The sequence below is a fragment of the Cryptotermes secundus genome, unplaced genomic scaffold (assembly GCF_002891405.2).
Source record: "Cryptotermes secundus unplaced genomic scaffold, Csec_1.0 scaffold1296, whole genome shotgun sequence".
Lineage (NCBI taxonomy): Eukaryota > Metazoa > Arthropoda > Insecta > Blattodea > Kalotermitidae > Cryptotermes > Cryptotermes secundus.
Genome location: NW_019744141.1, coordinates 174,308 through 193,118, shown reverse-complemented (window position 1 = coordinate 193,118; position 18,811 = coordinate 174,308). Strand labels below are relative to the sequence as shown.

The window sequence follows — 18,811 nt, the reverse complement described above, 5'->3', positions numbered from 1 at the left end:
TTTCTCTGTCTCGCAGTGAGTCTACCGCGGCGTGAGCAGCAATTTTACATGTAAAAATTTACATGCCTACAGAAATACCTAGGAGAGATGTAACACTCGCTGACAAAATTGCCTTGCTTAAAAAAGTTATAACCCAACTGCCTAACCCTAGTCATCGCCCGCTGGAGGAGGTAACTGGGGTGCCGAAATCTACAGTTGCTCGCGGTATACGGCTTACAGCGTTATAAGCCACAAACATGCAGCTCTGTCTGGTTCAGAGGAAGCAATGGGTCGAGTAAGTGTGTTGTGTTATTAAAAAATGCCAGGAAGTGATAAACAGAAGTTGTTGGTTGTTGGGAAAAGGGCTAAGCCTTGGTGCTTTAAGGGGATTAGTATGGAGGGTTTACCAGTTCTGTACTATGCTAAAATATGCGTGGAGACATCTGAAAGTTTTATGAAATGACTAATGAGTTGGGGGGTTGGAATTACAATCCTCATTTAGATTCTTTGAAAAACATCCAACTAGAATTTCTGTCTCCCAGCACATCTCTAGTACATGGGGATCATAAAAAATATAAAGACCTTATATCTCGCAAAACTAGTAAACTGTATCCTTGAAGCAATTCAAAAAAATCTACTGATGTCATCTTCAGCGGCTAAGGAGGTCAGTGCAAGGACTGATCTTTTACAACCAGCACAATTTATTGCTGATATTTGGCGAAGAGGAAGTACAAGACCATTCAGAAATGCTTTGCTCACTGTGGTTTTAAACACTCAGACTTGGCGATGCCAAAAATAAAAAGCCGATAGTGAAAATTACGCCGCTGGAAATGCACCACGACGGAAATTACTAAGAGTTTCCATGCATCGACAGTAGTCTTCAATGTTATAACAAAAATAGGGATTGTGAGGAAGCAATTGTTAAACAAATCGCGGCAAAACACCGGAAGATATCAGGAGATCAGGAACCGATGAGGATAACACGACCGAGCGTGAACGAGTGACTAAACAGGATAGTAGGGATTTGAGGCTTTCACGGCGGTGACTATGAAGAAAGCAGTCTTCTGGGATTTGGCACCGTGTATATGTGGTGTTAACCGACGTTTCGGAGGAACGTATCGCCCCCATCTTCAGGGTAGAAGAAAAAGTATAAGAAATCTGCAAGCGACAACACCGTGAGAANGGTCTTACTTCATGCAGGAATGATATGAATGCCCTATATCTTCACCAGAAACCTGCACTGATTTTATTCAGTTGCAGTCAATCAAGAGAACACGGCAGGGTACACTCGACCAATTCCTTCGTCACTGACTATTAAGAAGTGTAAAAACTTGGTGGCCTGTAGTCCGCAAGCGCACTATACCGACCGAACGACCGCCGCTTGTCGGCGAAGTCAGTGCCAACTTTAACGGATAGAGGGTGTCGTGTGGTCATTAATCTCGGTTTTCTAGACCGGAGCCGCCATTTCCTTGAAATGGCTCCTCAGTTATCGTCACGAGGCTGAGTGGACCCCGTTCCAAACCCACTATTTCTCAGAGAATCTGATAGTACCGGAAATCGAACCGGGACCTCTGCATCTGTACCCAGGTACTCTGACCACTAGACTACAGAGCGGTCCTATTAAGGAGTATATTTGTGTTTAACACGTAAATGAATCACGTTTGTCTTTAGGGGAAATATTTTTCTGTGATTTGCATAAGTTGTTTGAGCTCATCTGAAATTGTCTTTACTTAGTAAACGGAAAGCTTATCGTTTTGTTTTATGTATATATACTGTGTGCATGTACCTTTTTAACCCTTTACGTGCAACTTCGTAAATATTGGGCAGCCGCATAACTGGGGCAAAATACTCTCCTCCCGATGTGTCCCGGAATCCACCGTAAAGACGAAATATCCCTGCAGTGTCTGCAGTGTATCGTTAGCTTCGCAAATATGCAACTGTATCCGCGGTAAATGAGTTTACATTTTGTAAGTTAAACCAATGTCACTGTTATGTATGATCATCTTTCTTAAAAAAAATAAAGGATGATTTCAACCCGAGATTCATATACATCAGCTGTTCCGTTGGACCGCTGTGAACCAAAATTAAGTTCTCCCAGAATGTTTCAATGCAGACTTCCGGAACCAAATTTCATCAACGTCCATTGACTATTTAATGCTGACAGACGGATAAGACCTCCCCTAAGCCTATATGTGATCACCTGTACATTTTGTTCAAGGTGTTCCTACTAATTTTGAGTACCTATTTTTCACTCTATTCTCGTTTTGTAAACGTACGGAGTTCACCGACGTAAGTTGAAATTGACGCCACCGTCTTGGTGCACAGGGCTTAACTTCGATCGTCTTTTCTTCCTTGTGTTTTCTTCTTAGCAGGTTATAGAGTTTTATCTGATAATAAACGCCACTGACAGTTGATACACATTGTTAAATAACTTAAAGCTTTCTTACATAATGATCCATCATGTTATAGCTACAGTTTAATGTCCTCTTCACCCCAAAGGCACAAGCAATACTGAGACTGTAGAATTTATTAGGGTTAGTTGGAGACAGAGTGAAACGGCTTCGTAGAGTCCACGGGACGGGACAGTAAAAGGAGCACACCGATGCTGCCCATATGCAGGTCACTGTATCAAGTCGTGGATGTATATTTGTGCGAGGCTTTAAATTCTGAAGCTTTCCAATTTAAATCGCCAATCCCATTGGTTCTCTCGGGTGCAGAACTAACAGGCTGAAATTTGGTCATGAGGTCGTAAAGATCATAGGAAATGAGCCGCGAGGTAGGCGCCTACCGTTTGTATACATTATTTTCTTCCTTCCACCCAACTTATTAACTAACTAACAAACAAATTTCATGGTGTGCAAGAATTTTCTTTCAACATTTTTGTCTCTATCTGCATTGAAAATGGAGGCTGTGATCCTCTAGTCTCGGTTTGTAACTGCTTTCGGGGAAGAGGTAAATGGTATCGACTCTGTGGGACCCCTTGGATAGAGATACTGTCTGTCGAAAACATCTGAGAACACGTCATACCTTGAGCAGAAATTTCACGGAAGAAAAGTCCAGTGCATTCAGTGAGACCGCCCATATGGCCGGTTTTATTTCCCATCACGTGTTGGAAGTAGAATCATTTCAGATTATAAGACAAATTGTTTCGCTGTCTGACAGTGATGCACACGCAAAGACGCTTTAGATAGAGAACAATCCATAATTTTCTCGCGTTTGAAACAGTAAAAATTCAAAACTACAAAGCTGTAATATTGTCTTAGTTTTGTATGAGTGTGAAACTTTGTCATATTATGGGAAGAACATAGACAAAGTGTCTGAGAACAGGGTGCTGAGGAGAATATCTGGACCTGAAGGCGATGAAATAATAGAAGGCTGGACAGAACTCCATAATAAGGAATATCATAAATTGTAGTCCTTACCAAATACGTATTAGAATGATCAAGTAAAGGAAGTTGAAATGGGCAGGGCATGTGGCACGCATAGAAGTATATATAGGGTTTTGGTACAAAAGTCTGAAGGAAAGAGACCGTAGCAAGATCTAGATATAGAGGGGGGGGGGAATATTAAAACTAACCTAAAAGAAATATGATAGGAGTGTGGAATATGTTTAAATGGCTGAGGATGGAGATCAAACACGAGGTCTTTTTAACACTCTAAAGGAACTCAGATTCCATAAAATGCTCGGGATTACTCGAGTTCCTAAGCATCTGCTGCCTTCACATGAAGGACTTATCACCACGGATTTCGTTACACCGCAAGATGAAACAGAGTAGCCTCCGAAAAGTTGTGAAGGTATTAAACGATTAAAGAAATATGTGTTTTTGTGGAACTTGATTTTCATAAGATCGTCACAACAGACCTCCAAGACTTTCCCGAGATAATTCAATTTATTTCACATTTCCAGAAGGAGACCCATTTTGATACTGTTCCACCATGTAAGCGTGTATCTTCCTAAGTGGTCTTTCCTCTAAATTGATCGATCAGGTTTATCCTTGAAACGTCTATACTTACTCAGCTGATCAAGGAAGCCCCTCTTTTTAAGGTGAACTTAAAACTGTGAGGTACCTTAATTCAGTTCACAAATCCATAATGTGTTTATGCAAAATAAATTTTCACGTCAGGCATATTCCAAACGATATTTCCCTTCACGATATTAAAATAACGCTTCGGTAATCAAATTAACATAAAACTGCATGAATTACCATTCTAAGCTCCAATGGAAAAGTATTTTTTTATTGCTAGTGGGGTGGGACTAAGTCCCTTGTACTACGGCCACTTCTGGCCTATTGTACCAGCCCTAGATATAGGTGAGGGTGATTGTGGAGCAATTGGTGGAATGAAGATTGGCAGGGGAAACCTAAGTACTCGGAGAAAACCTGCCCCAGCGCCACTTTGTCCACCACAAATATAACTTGACCAGACCCTGGATCGAACCCGGGCCGCCGCGATGGGAAGACAGCGACTAACCGCTTGAGCTATGGCGCGGCCGAATGAAAAAGTAAGTGGACTTTGAAAAGGAATCTTTTAACGTTGTAGAAGAGCATTCACCTCAGCTACGGACCAAAAAATAGTATAATGTTCTTTTTACTTTGTGCACAAACATATTCGTCATTCTGTAGAATTATCATCAACATTTCTCTTCGTTCAATTTCATTCAGATGTGTAAGCGGTGGAATGGCGATCATCGTGTTAATGAGATTCTTGCCATGCGAAGGGTAGTTATGAGGGCTGTTATTTGTGCAGGTCATAACAGTACTTGAAAAGAGATGGAAAAAGATGACGTTTTTAGTAATAAATAGCGAAAGAAAGGAGAACTTCAGTTCACATTTCCAAATTATATTTTATTCTTATTCTTCTAATTGTCCACTTTCAAGAGGATTCCGCATTAAAATTGCGTATACATCTCATATGCTTTCATGCCATACAGCTTAATTAAGTTAAGCACAGGGACAGCTTTTTGTTTCCTTGGCACTACAGCCCCAGTTGGCCTAGGCCTACCTCCATGAACTTCTCCGTTCACTTCGGTTTTTCTCGAGCTTACACATTCGGTAGGACTCCTTGGGCGGGTGATCAGCTCGTCGCAAGGCCTCTACCTGTACACAAACACAGAAAAACGCACACACACAAACTAAACATCCATGCCCTGAGTGGGATTCGAACCCACGATCCCGGTTTCCAAGCGAGCGAAGACGGTACATGCCTTAGACCGCTCGGCTACCGTGACCGGCGGGACGACTTTACCTTTGCCTTTTACTACTTCTATATCCTACGTGAGGATATTTTTAGTAAATCGCAAAAGTTCTCTGCTCAGACACCAAGTAGTAAATATCTTTTGTGCAAAACTAATCTTGTGTCTCTTAGAAAGTTAAAAAGATATGTACACTTCTCTGATTAGCTCTTTGCTGAGCAAAGAAACAATAAGGCGCTACTGAATTTTGTAACGTTACTGCTTGGCTGACGTCCTCGGTTTCTGTAAAATTGTATTTAAACATCTAAAGTTGTTCAGGGGATTAGGCTGAAAAGTAACATTCTTATCTTTTATAAATTTTGGTACAGTGCAGCGTGTCTCTTTGAAAGCAAGGATTGCCGTGTTAACGGGTCCTTCAAGCAACCATACAGAGATCGTTGCCTTCAAGGACACGTCTCACTACGCCAACACATACACAGTTTGTTTCCTTCAAGGACACTATGTCAGCATGTCAGTCCTTGCCTTCAGAGTTGCACAGTGCCCTACATCAACCAGATTGGGCTACTCACCAACAGAAGAACACCAGAAGAGTACACGACTTTCGGGTAGCTCTAAGCTCCCAGAACTTATGTCCACCGTTTTCAGATCCTACGCTGCTTTTCATGTTTTTTGTATAAGAAAATCACATGAGCAAAAGTATTAACTCATTACGTTGTGAGGCTCTCAGAAAATCAGTTTGGTCCATAATTTATGTGTATTTAACGGGAATATATTAGAGCAGATTGCTATTATTTTTTCTATTGAACGCCTCTGTGGCCTTGTGGTCAGATTTCCTGGTTACAGACCCAGAGGTCCCGGTTTCGATTCCTGGCGATACCAGATTTTCTAAGTAGTGGATCTGGAATGGGGTCCACCCAGCCTCGTGGTGATAACTGAGGAGCTACTTCAATGGAAATGTAGCAGCTCCGGGCTAGAAAACCGAAATTAATGGCCGTGCGTATTAGTTGCGCTGACCACGCGACACCCTCTATCCGCTAAAGTTTGTACCAACTTCGCCGACAAGCGGCGATCGCTCGGTCGGTATAGTTCACTTTCGGACTAAAGCCACGGAGTTTGATTTTGTTTCAAGAGTCTGCTATTTCTGTTTAGGGTTACCTTGATGTATTACCACAGTGTTACTCAAAACCTTTTGCTCAGAGGCAGACTAACATGACTTAAGAATAAGCCTAAGGCGTTGTGTATGCCACATTAATAAATTATCAAAAGTGCCCTGCTTCCAGATATACGAGTAATTATTATGATTCTGTTTAATATGTAACTATATAAAATGTACCCCATCAAAGCGTGTTTCTCCATGGAATCAACGAACGCCCTCTGCCTCTGCTCTTTTGGGCTGATATTCCCTCTGTTCTCATATTTCCAATATACTCGTACAATAATCTTGCCCTTCGCTTCATCCACCGTATTGCTATGTAATTCCAACTTTTCAGCTCCTCCTCTGTTGACCTAGTCTACGTGTTCATGAGACACGTCTCGGTGTAGGGCTCTTGTCAATGCGAGGAATTTCTTGATCTGCTCTGTTCCATTGAGATAGTTATCTCGTGCAACATTGCATTTTGTTTTTTTGACCTACTTAATTAACGGTCGAGCCCATTGAGATATTTTTCTTCTTAAGGTTCCACCCTTCCTCCCATCTAGAGGCCTCCGTAAACTTCCTCCGATTAAACGCGGCCGGAGCATGAATCTCACTCATCCCCTCCGTTTAGTGTAAAGGTTTAGAATATATGGAGCTTTACCTCTGCGCACCCTGATGGCCTTTACGTCATGGTGCCTGGGACAGGGATAACTTTTCAGATTTCAGAAAAAATTTGGATAATTCTACGGAACCACGCCGATTCCTTTCTGTTTGTGTTCCATTCTGCTCTCAGCTCGGAAGAGGCCCCGTGTTTCCTGTGGGGTGTAGTGGGAGCAAATGAATTCAGCAATTACTTGCGTGCAGTTTCATGGCGCATTTTGTTAAGAACACACCATATCGAAAAATATTTCAGATATTATTGAAACCCATGTTATACACCCTACACAAATTAATGCACGATGAGCGTGTTGAACCTGATTTCCTGTCTTGAGGACAATGACTGTCACCATGCTGTAATTGTGCGTCCTTTCGACTTCTTAACAAGTTGACCATATTCATGAAATTTTACACGAACAGTATGCTATCATAAGCCAACCAAACTTTATTTTTAATTTCCAGCAATCGGCAATAACACCATTGTGGGCGCACGAACATTTGAGGTGGGAACGACAGTAACAGACAGTTACGGCCGCACCATAGCTCAAGCGGTTAGTCGCTGGCTTCCCAACGCGACGGCCCGGGTTCGAGCCCGGGTCCGCTCAAGTGGGATTTGTGGTGGACAAAGTGGCGCTGGGGCAGGTTTTCTCCGAGTACTTTGGTTTCCCCTGCCAATCTTCATTCCACCAATTGCTCGACAATCACCCTCACCTATCTGGGGCTGATACGATAGGCCAGAAGTGGCCGCAGTACAAGGGACTTAGTCCATCCTCACTAGCAATAAAAAAAAACTGACAGTTAATGTAGGATCCTGAGCGTACTGTGTTCGCCACAGATCTTCGAAGAACACGCACTTCTTGTCCCGGCAATGTTTTCATGTATGATATAAAACAAAGTGGCAACTACATGAAATGTATATTTAACTGTCGGTTTTATGACGATCCCTAATGCACCATTGGAAGCAGGCATTTGAAGTTTTGCTTTATATGGGATGGATCTTCAACATACCACAAATCATGTATGAAACACACTTTTATAAATTAGCAATTACGAACATGGGGACGCGTCTAGGCTCTGCGAAGTTTTCAGGTTGTGTCCGTCAAATGTACCATATAAAATGAGAATAAATATTTACATGCTTAATAATAATAATAATCTGTAATGTATTTACAACTGCAAGCAATACAGTAAAATCCACCTCCATTAGGATGCAATCATATGACCATGTGCTCATGTGTACACCACACTAAGCCATGAGCTTAACCTGCAGCCGTGTATGAATCATTCCACCTTGAAGATGCACTGAATATGTTCCTCGGAAGAGTTGGTATCTACTTTCCAGATCACCGGTGTAATAAGCCGGGGAGACCACAATATAAACTTTGTAATATGGATCGTTTTACTGTGATGAATGCGAATTTTCTGTGTTCATTGGAGGGCTTTGGTGTTGAGGCGCTGGACCTTTAAATTGGTTTACCTGATGAAGAGCTTCAGGCTCCCTAACAACGCACTCTTTAAAGCTCTGTCGTGTATTGCGTGTAAGGTGACAGCTACAGAGCCTCTCAAAGCCAGTAAAGAAGTGTAATGAAACCAGGGCGAGCCGGGTGCGATTCTCACCTGTTCTGGCTGCAGACTGTTGAACTGAACACTGCACTCACGACACAGCTGGTTGCTGACCATGAACTGGTCTCTCAGCCAACGCGTTCTGCTCTTTTGTTGTTAATCTACCTGTTGATGACGGCTCGAGAAGGCGGGGGGGNTGTTGTTGCAGTCAGCGGCGCTGTTGCCAAGCTGCACAAATATTACGTCACGTTCGGTTATTGCCGTTTACTGATACGGTGAGGTTCAGGGCCGAAATTCATATCGTTATTCAAACTGAAGCCATAATCGGTTCTTCGTCGGTCAACCTTTGTGCTTCTTGTAGACTTCTTATCTTCATTCTGCAGGCTTTGTCGGACGCCATTATCGGTACAGTACCGCAGTTATCGTATTTATACTTCGATTTTGAACCGGGGCGTGTCCATTCTGTCAGATCGATGCCCGATCAGGCTTTGATTGTCGGCAGGGACAAGAATCTTCTTACTAGTCACCACGCCAAGACTACCCTCTGGTCTGTTTTCCAGTAAATACTGCGTGCTTTTTTCCCGGGATGCTTTAGCTTGAAAGTGAGTAGTTACATGCAGAACATTCGGATACGCAGAATGCGTGCAGCCTTACTCACTGTGCCACGCAGGTGTTGGCGCGCCTAAAGCTAGGCTTGCTTTTATGTTTGTAACTATTTTTTTATTTATTGGCGTGGGGTGACACTGAACCCACTTCGCACGTCGGTCACTGTTTGGCCTGTTGTACCAGACCCGGATGATAGATGATGATGAGTGTGGAGCAGTCAGTGGAATGAGAATTGAAAAGGGAAGCCGAAGTACTCGGTGAAAATCCGCCCCAGTGCCGCTTTTCCACCACAAACCCCACGTGACTTGAACCGGAATCGAAATCGGGCCCCCGCGGTTGTAGGTCGGCAAGTAACTGCCCCATCTATGACATGGTCTTTTGCTTTTATATTTAGTTGCAGTTATTATTCAGAGCCATGAGTAAAATTAGTACTGAAGCAGAGTCGATAGAAAGAAACGGGTTGCCCCTCTGTTTAGTGTAACATAAGCTAAGCCATGAAGTTTAGTCTGACGCGATTTTTCTCAGGCATTTCTTAGAAGAAAATCAAATATCATTTCCGGAATTCTTATTTATACAAGTCATGTTTACCATGCCACTTCTCGTCACCAACAATTGAATTCATGTTATAAGTGAATACCTACTATTAATCTGCAAAATGGATTTTTTCTATTAATCCGAATTACAATGTATATGAGCAGAAAATCCACAAATGCAAACTTGCACAATTGATAGCGTTCGATAACTGAAGACACGATATCTTTCACCGAACTTGCTCAACAAAAATACAAGTGGTAAAACAATATTCAATTGAAATCACATAGAAGGGCTCACATAAATTATCCATAACAATCTTAGTATAATAAAATAAAAAATCATTACTCGTCCCGGGTTCGATTTCCTACTCTACCAGATTTTCTGAGAAGTAGTGGGTCTGGAACGGGGTCCACTCAGCCGCTGGAGGATAATTGAGGAGCTATTTCAAGGAAATAGCGGCTTCTGGTCTAGAAAACCGAGATTAACGGCCGTGGGGATCCGTTGCTCTGACCACTTGACACCCTCTATCGTCAAAAGTTGGCACTAACTTCGCCGACAAGCGGCGGTCGCTCGGTCGGTATAGTTCGCTTGTGGACTGCAAACCACGGAATTTGTTTCGTTTTGTTTTCTGTGCTTTCAGATATGTTACCTTGTGGAAGTAATATTTTGGACTTATTTCTAAGCTTGTTTCATTTCGTTAGCCAAGATCATTCAGGAACTCTAATGATTTCTTTTGGTTCTACACCAAAGTCTTACGGCTGACTCATATTACTAATGGTACAATAATTCTTCAGAGGAAAATAGATTTGATTGCCAGTGGGCTTAGAGAGTTGCATTTCTTCAGTATGACTTGAAGGTTCCCCCTTATTCTACCTTACTTCATATCTCTTAGACTTCGCAGAATTTACGAAGCTAGAAAGAGGAAATCTCTGTCTTGCAAGATGTGTGGCTTTTAGGCCACATGACCTGAAAGCTTTCTTTTTATTACTTTCTTTATCATTATTTTTCCATATAACTTGCAAAGTTACACTTTCAACAGCCCCTGTCACTACGCATTTGTGACACTCATCAGCATGAAATCATTTTAACTAACTGAAAGTCATCTAACTAGTGCTGTATTTCATGGCTATTATGAAGATGAATTTTGTGTCCCCAACAGAAAGCTAGGCTTGACCCAATGTGTGCTGTAACAAGTTTCATTCTTGGCCATAGGAAAAGGCACAAGGAACCAGCTTACGGGTCTTATTAAAGCTTTTCCTGGTAGGTTGTCCCTGTGGTATTTTAGCAGAATTAAAAAAACAGTATGTTACTTAAAGATCGCATGTGGTTAAAGAAGCGGAATGGTTATCGGCCAAAGTAAATAGTTTGGTTAGCTTCTAACTCTGCTTTATCCTGAAAGTGATGACTTAATTCTAAGAACAGAACACTCACATTATATTGCGAGTCGAAACTCATCGCAATTGTTCAAGGGGGTATTCCAGCTTAGGCTGGGGCCACACGAGCACATAAAATGCATCCGTTTTAACGAACATCGTGACGTCTGTTGTAGAAATAAACAAGAGAGGCGAATGTTACGCTTTCTGACTCCATTGCAGACAAAAAACTTCGCACCGCATTCTGCAACTGTGTGGTGTCCTCAGTAACGTCCGTCATAAAGTACGTTCGTTGTAACGGACGTACTTCGTGCGCTCGTGTGGCCCCAGCCTTAAAGTGTCTCTCTCGTTGTCTTGCAAGAGAATGCAACCAGCAAGGGGAACTCATGGCCCATTCCTGGCGTCCGGACAATACGTTTCCAGTGGCTTTATTTTCCTTGTTAGTGACAGCTTCGGAAACTGGTTTGGAACTGCAGAGAAAGCGCTTTCATGCATATTCAAAATAGCTCTCGGAGGAAATCTGCATTGTTTACAGCTTTGTCACAAGTTGAATGGGCACACCATAGCGTAGTTGGTTGAGGCACTATGCTACAGGCGGGAAGGTCATAGGTTCGATTCCCGATTAGGTCATTCGATTTTTTAAATTACCTAATCTTTCCAGCCGCACTTTGGCCCTCGGGCCGACCCAGTCTCTGACAAATGCATATCAGGAATCTTCCTAGGGCTAAAGGGCGGCCGGCGCATAAGGCTGACAACTTCACCGCCATCTGTGATCCGATTGTCTAGAAAATGTGGGAGCATCGACGTCTCAAAACCCTATGAGCCTCCACTGTTACAAGGATATAGATTTACCTCCCCCCCCCCTTGTTGTACGTAGAAAGAACGTGTTGGCTTGGCGTCTGCTGACTCCTGCCACCCACCGAAGAGCAGTCAGTTGTGGAATTCCAAATTGTTTTCAAAAATCGATATATCCAATATCTTTCCGAAGTTTTGCAGCACTTAGTAGAATGGTATTGGACGGTGTTTTCTTCTGCAGATTCATATAAAACTTATTTTGGAGTGTGCAGAGTTATTCCATACAATTTTCATGCATTCCTTTGCAACATTTTGCTATCAGTAACATCTGGTTTGCAGCTAACTAAGACATAACACGGTACCAACTTTATTTCGTTCTAACATTGTTGATTCATCAATACCAAGTTCCATAGAAATTTTTCTTTTTGACGAATCTTATTCAAGATTTATTATCCGGAATTCTAGCGTTTCCTAAGTATACTTCGCCGTCAGGATCTAAAAGGTAACAGATATTTCAGTTTCTGGTTGTTTGAAATATTTTATTCATGTCAGAGTACGAAAGCTTGAGGATTAAATCCGAGACAGAAACTGAAATATATACAATGTTGTTAGGATTTTAAGTCCCATTTTGTTAAAAAGTAAATGTCATTTGATTGTTTCGGTGAATTTTGTTTACTCTTGTCAGTGTTTTACCTTGGCATGTACTTTCATTAAGAGTGGAACTATTTTCTTGCTGTAATGAACGTAATCGCCTGTCACGGTAGCCGAGCTGTCTAAGGCATGTACTGTCTTCGCTCGCTTGGAAACTGGGATCGTGGGTTCGAATCCCACTCAGAGCGTGGATGTATAGTTTGTGTGTGGGCGTTTTTCTGTGTTTGTATGTATGTAGAGGCCTTGCGACGAGCTGATCACCCGCCCAAGGAGTCCTACCGAACGTGTAAGATCTAGAAAAACCGAAGTGAACGGAGAAGTTTATGGAGGCAAGCCTAGGCCCACTGGGGCTGTAGTGCCAATGGAAAAAAAAGAACGTAATCATTTGTGCGATTTGAAATTATAGTCGTAGTATTACGTGAAACGAAATATATGTGACACAAAGCAATAGGTAAGTAGGACTATCCGTGCCGACAGCTGCCTCAAGTTCATTTCTTTCTTTATGGGAGGGTTATTTAACGACACTGTAATTTCTTTGGGAGCCGGAATAGCGCAGCCAGTATAGCGACTGGCGACGGGCTGGACGACCGAGGGATCGGAGTTCGAGTCCCGGTACGGTCAAGAATTTTCTCTTCTCCACGTAATTCAGACTCGATCTGGGGTCCACCGAACGTCCTATCCAATGTGTACCTGGGAACCGTTCCCGGGGGTTAAAGCGGTCGGGGCTTGAAGCTCACGACTCATCCCCAACTAGTGCCGAGATAAAGAAAATGTGGCTCTACATATCCACTCCCCCGCACGCCTTCATGGCATACTGCATAATTAGTTAAGCACAGGGAAAACTTTACCTTCTTTTACTGTCGTTTCTATGGAGTTAAATTCTAGGTTGACTGATCATTTGGAAGGATTTAGGAGGTAGCTACCGCTCCCTAATCGAGTCAGTCTGCTGGCATATGCCTCGATGAACTGAGGAAAGCCACGAAAAACCTCAGTTAGTATAGTCAGTGCCTGGGTCGAGATTCGAACCAAGCAACTCCTGTATATGTTACCATAACACACAACCACGAATCTTCTTCCAGTGAATTAAGCTACTACGTCAAGACTACGCCATAGCCCAAGCGGTTAGTCGCTGGCTTCCCACCGCGGCGGCCCAGGTTCGATCCCGGGCCTGGTCAAGTGAGTTTTGTGGTGGACAAAGTGGCGCTGGGGCAGTTTTTTTTTCCGAGTACTTCGGTTTCCCCTGCCAATCTTCATTCCACCAGTTGCTCCACAATCACCCTCACCAATCATCTGGGGTTGGTAAAATAGGCCAGGAGTGGCCGCAGTACAAGGGACTTCGTCCCACCCACTAGCAATAAAAAAAAAGCTACTACGTTGGCAACTGCTTCCATCTAGTGACACGAATGACAAAACTAACTAAATCCGTTAACCCATAAAGAGCAATCGATCATGCTTACTAATGCATTACTTCCTTTCTAACATGACTGAAGACACTACAGCTTAAAATTATATGCGTTGCAGATTACATCGAATAACAATATAGCGATATTTACCTCATATCGAAAGCATGAATAAACAGCAAATCGTATAATTAACGCAACAGATCCTGTAAACAGGAATCCAACTCATTCAGTTCTTCCACCCTAATAATAAAAGTTACATACCCGAAAAGGATCTTCACACGACATCGACGTTTGCCCTGTGTTATTCTACATGTCCATCCATATGCTTCATCTCTATCCTATCCATAGGATACCAAAGGTAAAATCATTGGAGAATGAAAGTGGCAACCCAAGCCCGTTTCCTTTAGAAATGTAGGATATGTGAAGCCTTACTCTCATGTGTCCCCAGTACGCCTTTATGGAGTTAGTATGTTAGTATGGAGACAAGTGTGTCACTATCTTCAGTTGCGGTTAGGATTCCAACCGGTCTTTGGACACAACTAATTGTTATTCTCGCCTTCCTACTATATCAGCATTTCTACGTCTTTTTACTCGTGTTATCTTATTTCTTTGTCAGGTGTCATCGATCGTCTTCACTGCACTGTTGCTATTGCTGTCTTCTAAAACTGCTTACACATCAGTGTTCGAAAGCAGTAATTAGACCCGCTAATGGATAACGTAGGCTCGGAAGATTTTCCAAAATGAAAAGGAACCGTACAGAAGGCCACGCCATAGCTCAAGCGGTCAGTCGCTGACTTCCAACCGCGGCGGCCCTGGTTCGATCCCGGGTCTGGTCAAGTGGGGTTTGTGGTAGACAAAGTGGCGCTGGAGCAGGTTTTCTCCGAGTACTTCGGTTTCCCCTGCCAGTCATCATTCCACCAAATTCTCCATCATAATCACCCGGGGCAGGTACAGTAGACCAATCAGTGGCCGCCGTACCGAGTGGACCCAGTTGCACTCCACTCCCCACTAAGCATATTACAAGAAATCTCGAGCCGTGGACCTTCTCGAATCAAATAATGGTATCTTAACCGGTACACTACTGGTAACAACGTTTCTCCTCAGAAAACAATACCACTTACAAAGCCATCAGTAATAACACAAGAATATATATTTATAGCCATTATTAACAACATTGATTTCACTTGTAGCATAAAGAAGATGCATCCCCATAAGAAGTACTAGTGAAAGCAGTATGGCCAATCCCCAACCGGCACAAATTAACATAAAACACTAAAACTGAAACTACAAGCCTCCACCGTAGTGTGTCAGTAAATTACTACACTGTTACTTGATATCTGAGCCTTAGGCTAAGGCCTGCGTGCAAGCCTCCACCGTACCGTAAAGCGTCAGTAAATTACTACACTATTCCATGATATCTGAGCCTTAGGCTAAGGCCTGCGTGCAAGCCTCCACCGTAAAGCGTCAGTAAATTACTACACTGTTACATGATATCTGAGCCTTAGGCTAAGGCCTGCATGCAAGCCTCCACCGTAAAGCGTCAGTAAATTACTACACTGTTGCATGATATCTGAACCTAAGAGTAAATACAGTAATCATCCTATGCTCCATCACTGCGAGACGAAGCATTACGCACAGTTCGTGATGTTATTAGTGGCTGCGGAAACATAATCTTGTCTGTTATTACATAATTGTATGAACGTACTGCTTGTGTTTTTAGACCTGACCATTCTCGTCAGAGAACACAGGATTCCACCAACAGATAATAATTCTGGAGCGTGGATGCGTACATCAGGGCCTTTGTTACAGTGCGTCGCCCTCACTCCCTCCCATAATGCAATCCCGTCCAGTGTCCTAATAGTTCTTGCCGTACGCGCAACTCAGAGGCCAGGTCTGTAGAAGTATCACTTCTGAACACCATGCGCAATTTCCTTGAGGGCACTAGAGTTTATTTTCATCAGTACTTGATTTCTTTAGTGTCAGGAGAAGACAAGAGGCTGTATATTCAGTCTGCTGTCGGATAACATCACCTTTCAACAAACACGAGTTTCGTATAGCCGCCATATGCACCCCTTCTGTAATAAAACCAAAGAAGAGAAAACAAGACAGAACAGAGCAGTGGGAAACAGATTGATGTGTATGCCTTATGTGCATTCTTTTGGAGACGCAGTGCCATCTGAAACAGTATGATAGCGCGACTATTTCACTAGAATCGTAATCACTCGACAGAATGCAGCTAAGTCCTTAACATCATAACAGATTACGTCACAGATACCATAAATATTCATCACGATCGATACATCGAATTATCGTCTTTATCAGCACTAAATGTGAATACTGACACCGTTCATTAACGCCTGACATCTGACTTTGCCACATGAAAGCTTTGCCTTCCCTTTCTTATATCTTATTCTACCTTCTGAGGGAGAACATGGCTAACAGAGGAAGTTAATTATTGAACGTAATTGAGGCTAGTACATAAACACACACTAAGTGACGAAAGGTAAAAACAGACGCAAATTAAGTACCTAGAAGAACCAAAGGACCTGAAAATTCTGAGGGGTATTTCCTGCAGAAGCCGGTCACGGTAACCGAGCGGTCTAAGGCATGTACTGTCTTCGCTCACTTGGAAACCGGGATCGTGGGTTCAAATCCCACTCAGGACATGGATGTTTAGTTTGTGTGTGTGCGTTTTTCTGTGTGTACAGGTAGAGGCCTCGCGACGAGCTGATCACCCGCCCAAGGAGTCCTACCGAATGTGTAAGCTCGAGAAAAACCGAAGAGAACGGAGAAGTTCACGGAGGTAGGCCTAGGCCCACTGGGTTTGTAGAGCCAAATGGGGGGAAAAAAAATCCTGCAGAAACACAGCACCAAAGGCATGGGAACAGTCAGATTCACCAACTCACTTTATTTACCTTGTATCAAACACCGTTTCTTTCGAAAACGAATGTAAAAATGATAAGTCAGACGTTGTTGCTTAATTTCTAACGTTTCACTTTATAAATTCAATCGTTTTCTTAATTTTGAAATATTGAGCAGTTTTACACTCGGTTATTTATATGTACAATTCTAGAACACGTTACATTCTCGAAATGAAATGTTTGCAACATATAATTTCCCTTTTAATTTTAACTACGCACCATACACGTGGCAATTCATGCTATTCCAAGTTTCGACACAAAGTGGTTCAGGTCAGAGATGGCTTGCATGCTCCCGCAGCGTCACAGAAGAATACGCACAAGTCATCACCGATTCAAAGTTTTAAACGAAGTGCCTACGTCATAATTACTATGACACAGCTGTGAATGGCAAGAAATTCAAACTAAAAATCTATATCTGGAAGCTATCCAAATAGGGAGGCGTGGCAGTTCGTATCTACCAATTTTAAGACGAGTTTTCGTAGGAGTTGGAACTCAAACATTCTGGCACAATTAAAATCTAGGGATTTCCGAATAATATCGCATTACATATACAAGAAAACAACATGACTTTACAATATCCCCCAATAAAATTGAAATACCATCGAAGAGTAGAAACCAAATATATGGCTTGTCTATGAAGGTTACGGTAAAGTTGTTATTGTATGTGTCTAATTAAGCACCGCGCCATGAAGACGTATGGTGGAGTGGCGGTACAGCTCCAACATTCTTGAAAGTAAATGTAAATAAGAGCTTAATAATATGGTTAATTAGATAAATTAGAAATGCCTAAATAAATCAGTGTCAATATCTCTAGTGAAAATTCATTGGAAATACTAAAATTTGACAGCATATTAACGCCATGAAAGAATTACCAGTCTATTGGGACAGCGGACAGATAACCACAGCTGCTTTCAGCTGTCATATCACAGGAGGAACTGGACTCCACGCATACATGCACGCTCTAGCACAGGGAAGTCCAAACTACGGTCCGCGTGTCAGCATTTCTTTGGCGACCGGAAGTCGTGTAGGAGCATCTTCTGTAGTATTTACATACCAATTCATTTCAAAGTGAAGAAGTGGCCAGCTAAATTGTTAGGCTAAATGATTTTCTCAATACAAACTATAGCACATAAAGTTGAAGGCACCAAGAGTACACAAGCTATCAAAGTATCTCATTGAAAATGTACTTTTCTGATACACCAATTACCATTACATTCTGCCTGTAGTAATATCCTGTTCCAATTTTTGCACTCCAGACGCAGCTCAAATTCAGTTGTCTGTTGCCGAAATCCACAATCAACATTGAAGAGAGATAGGACGGAGAAGGAGGCACGCTACTAAAGCGACCTTTTTTTTTCAAGTGACAGCATAATACGCCTTTGTTGGTTGTCATTTGAACGATTTTACGGCAAAAATGTTGCTCAGAATCGGTGTCGATTGAACGGGGTGTAGTAATATACATTCTGTTCGTCATGAATGATTGAATAGCTATCCTTGTAAAATGGGAGAAAGAAAGCGGTGTAAAATAGGCCGTAGATACAGAATGTTTTACAAAGTGTAGGATGAACAATATTGTAGCAGCGATTCTCAACCTTTTTACCTCTGAGCCCCCCCATGACAAGAGAAAATACTCTCAGGCCCTCAGCCTCTTTTTTTTTTTATCAAAATAGAAGTCATGGTATGTTTGACGTTTTATTCAGTTTATTTTGTGATTTTCTACATACTATTTAGCAGTTTTTTTACTCAAAATTAAAGCATCACAATATTAGGCCTACAATAAAAATTAGTTTTAACACTTGCAATTAACCAAAATATATATTGAAATGAAACGATATTTAACTAACAAGTATTTAATTTTTTCTGGAAAGAAAAGCAAACATTTAAATGTCAAAGTTCAGTGTGATGGATAGGCCTGCTTTTGAGAACAAAGTTTATCAAAACGTGGTGTAATATCAGAAATGGCCACTCTAACTTCTTTAGCAATATTTAGCCTTGAACGATAC

At 42.2% G+C, this 18,811-nt stretch overlaps 2 protein-coding genes across 2 annotated transcripts in view; one reads left to right on the top strand and one right to left on the bottom strand.

Moving 5' to 3' along the window:
• Window positions 1-8,675, bottom strand: part of LOC111874581 — a 57,342-nt gene extending 48,667 nt beyond the window's left edge. The window contains exon 1 of the mRNA XM_023870194.2: window positions 8,580-8,675. Within this exon, the coding sequence (XP_023725962.1) occupies window positions 8,580-8,642 (63 nt within the window). The 5' untranslated portion in view covers window positions 8,643-8,675. The remainder of the gene's footprint in view (window positions 1-8,579) is intronic.
• LOC111874583 overlaps window positions 1-18,811 on the top strand; it is a gene marked incomplete at its 5' end in the record, with an annotated part of 144,065 nt that overhangs the window by 83,703 nt on the left and 41,551 nt on the right. The window lies entirely within an intron of this gene.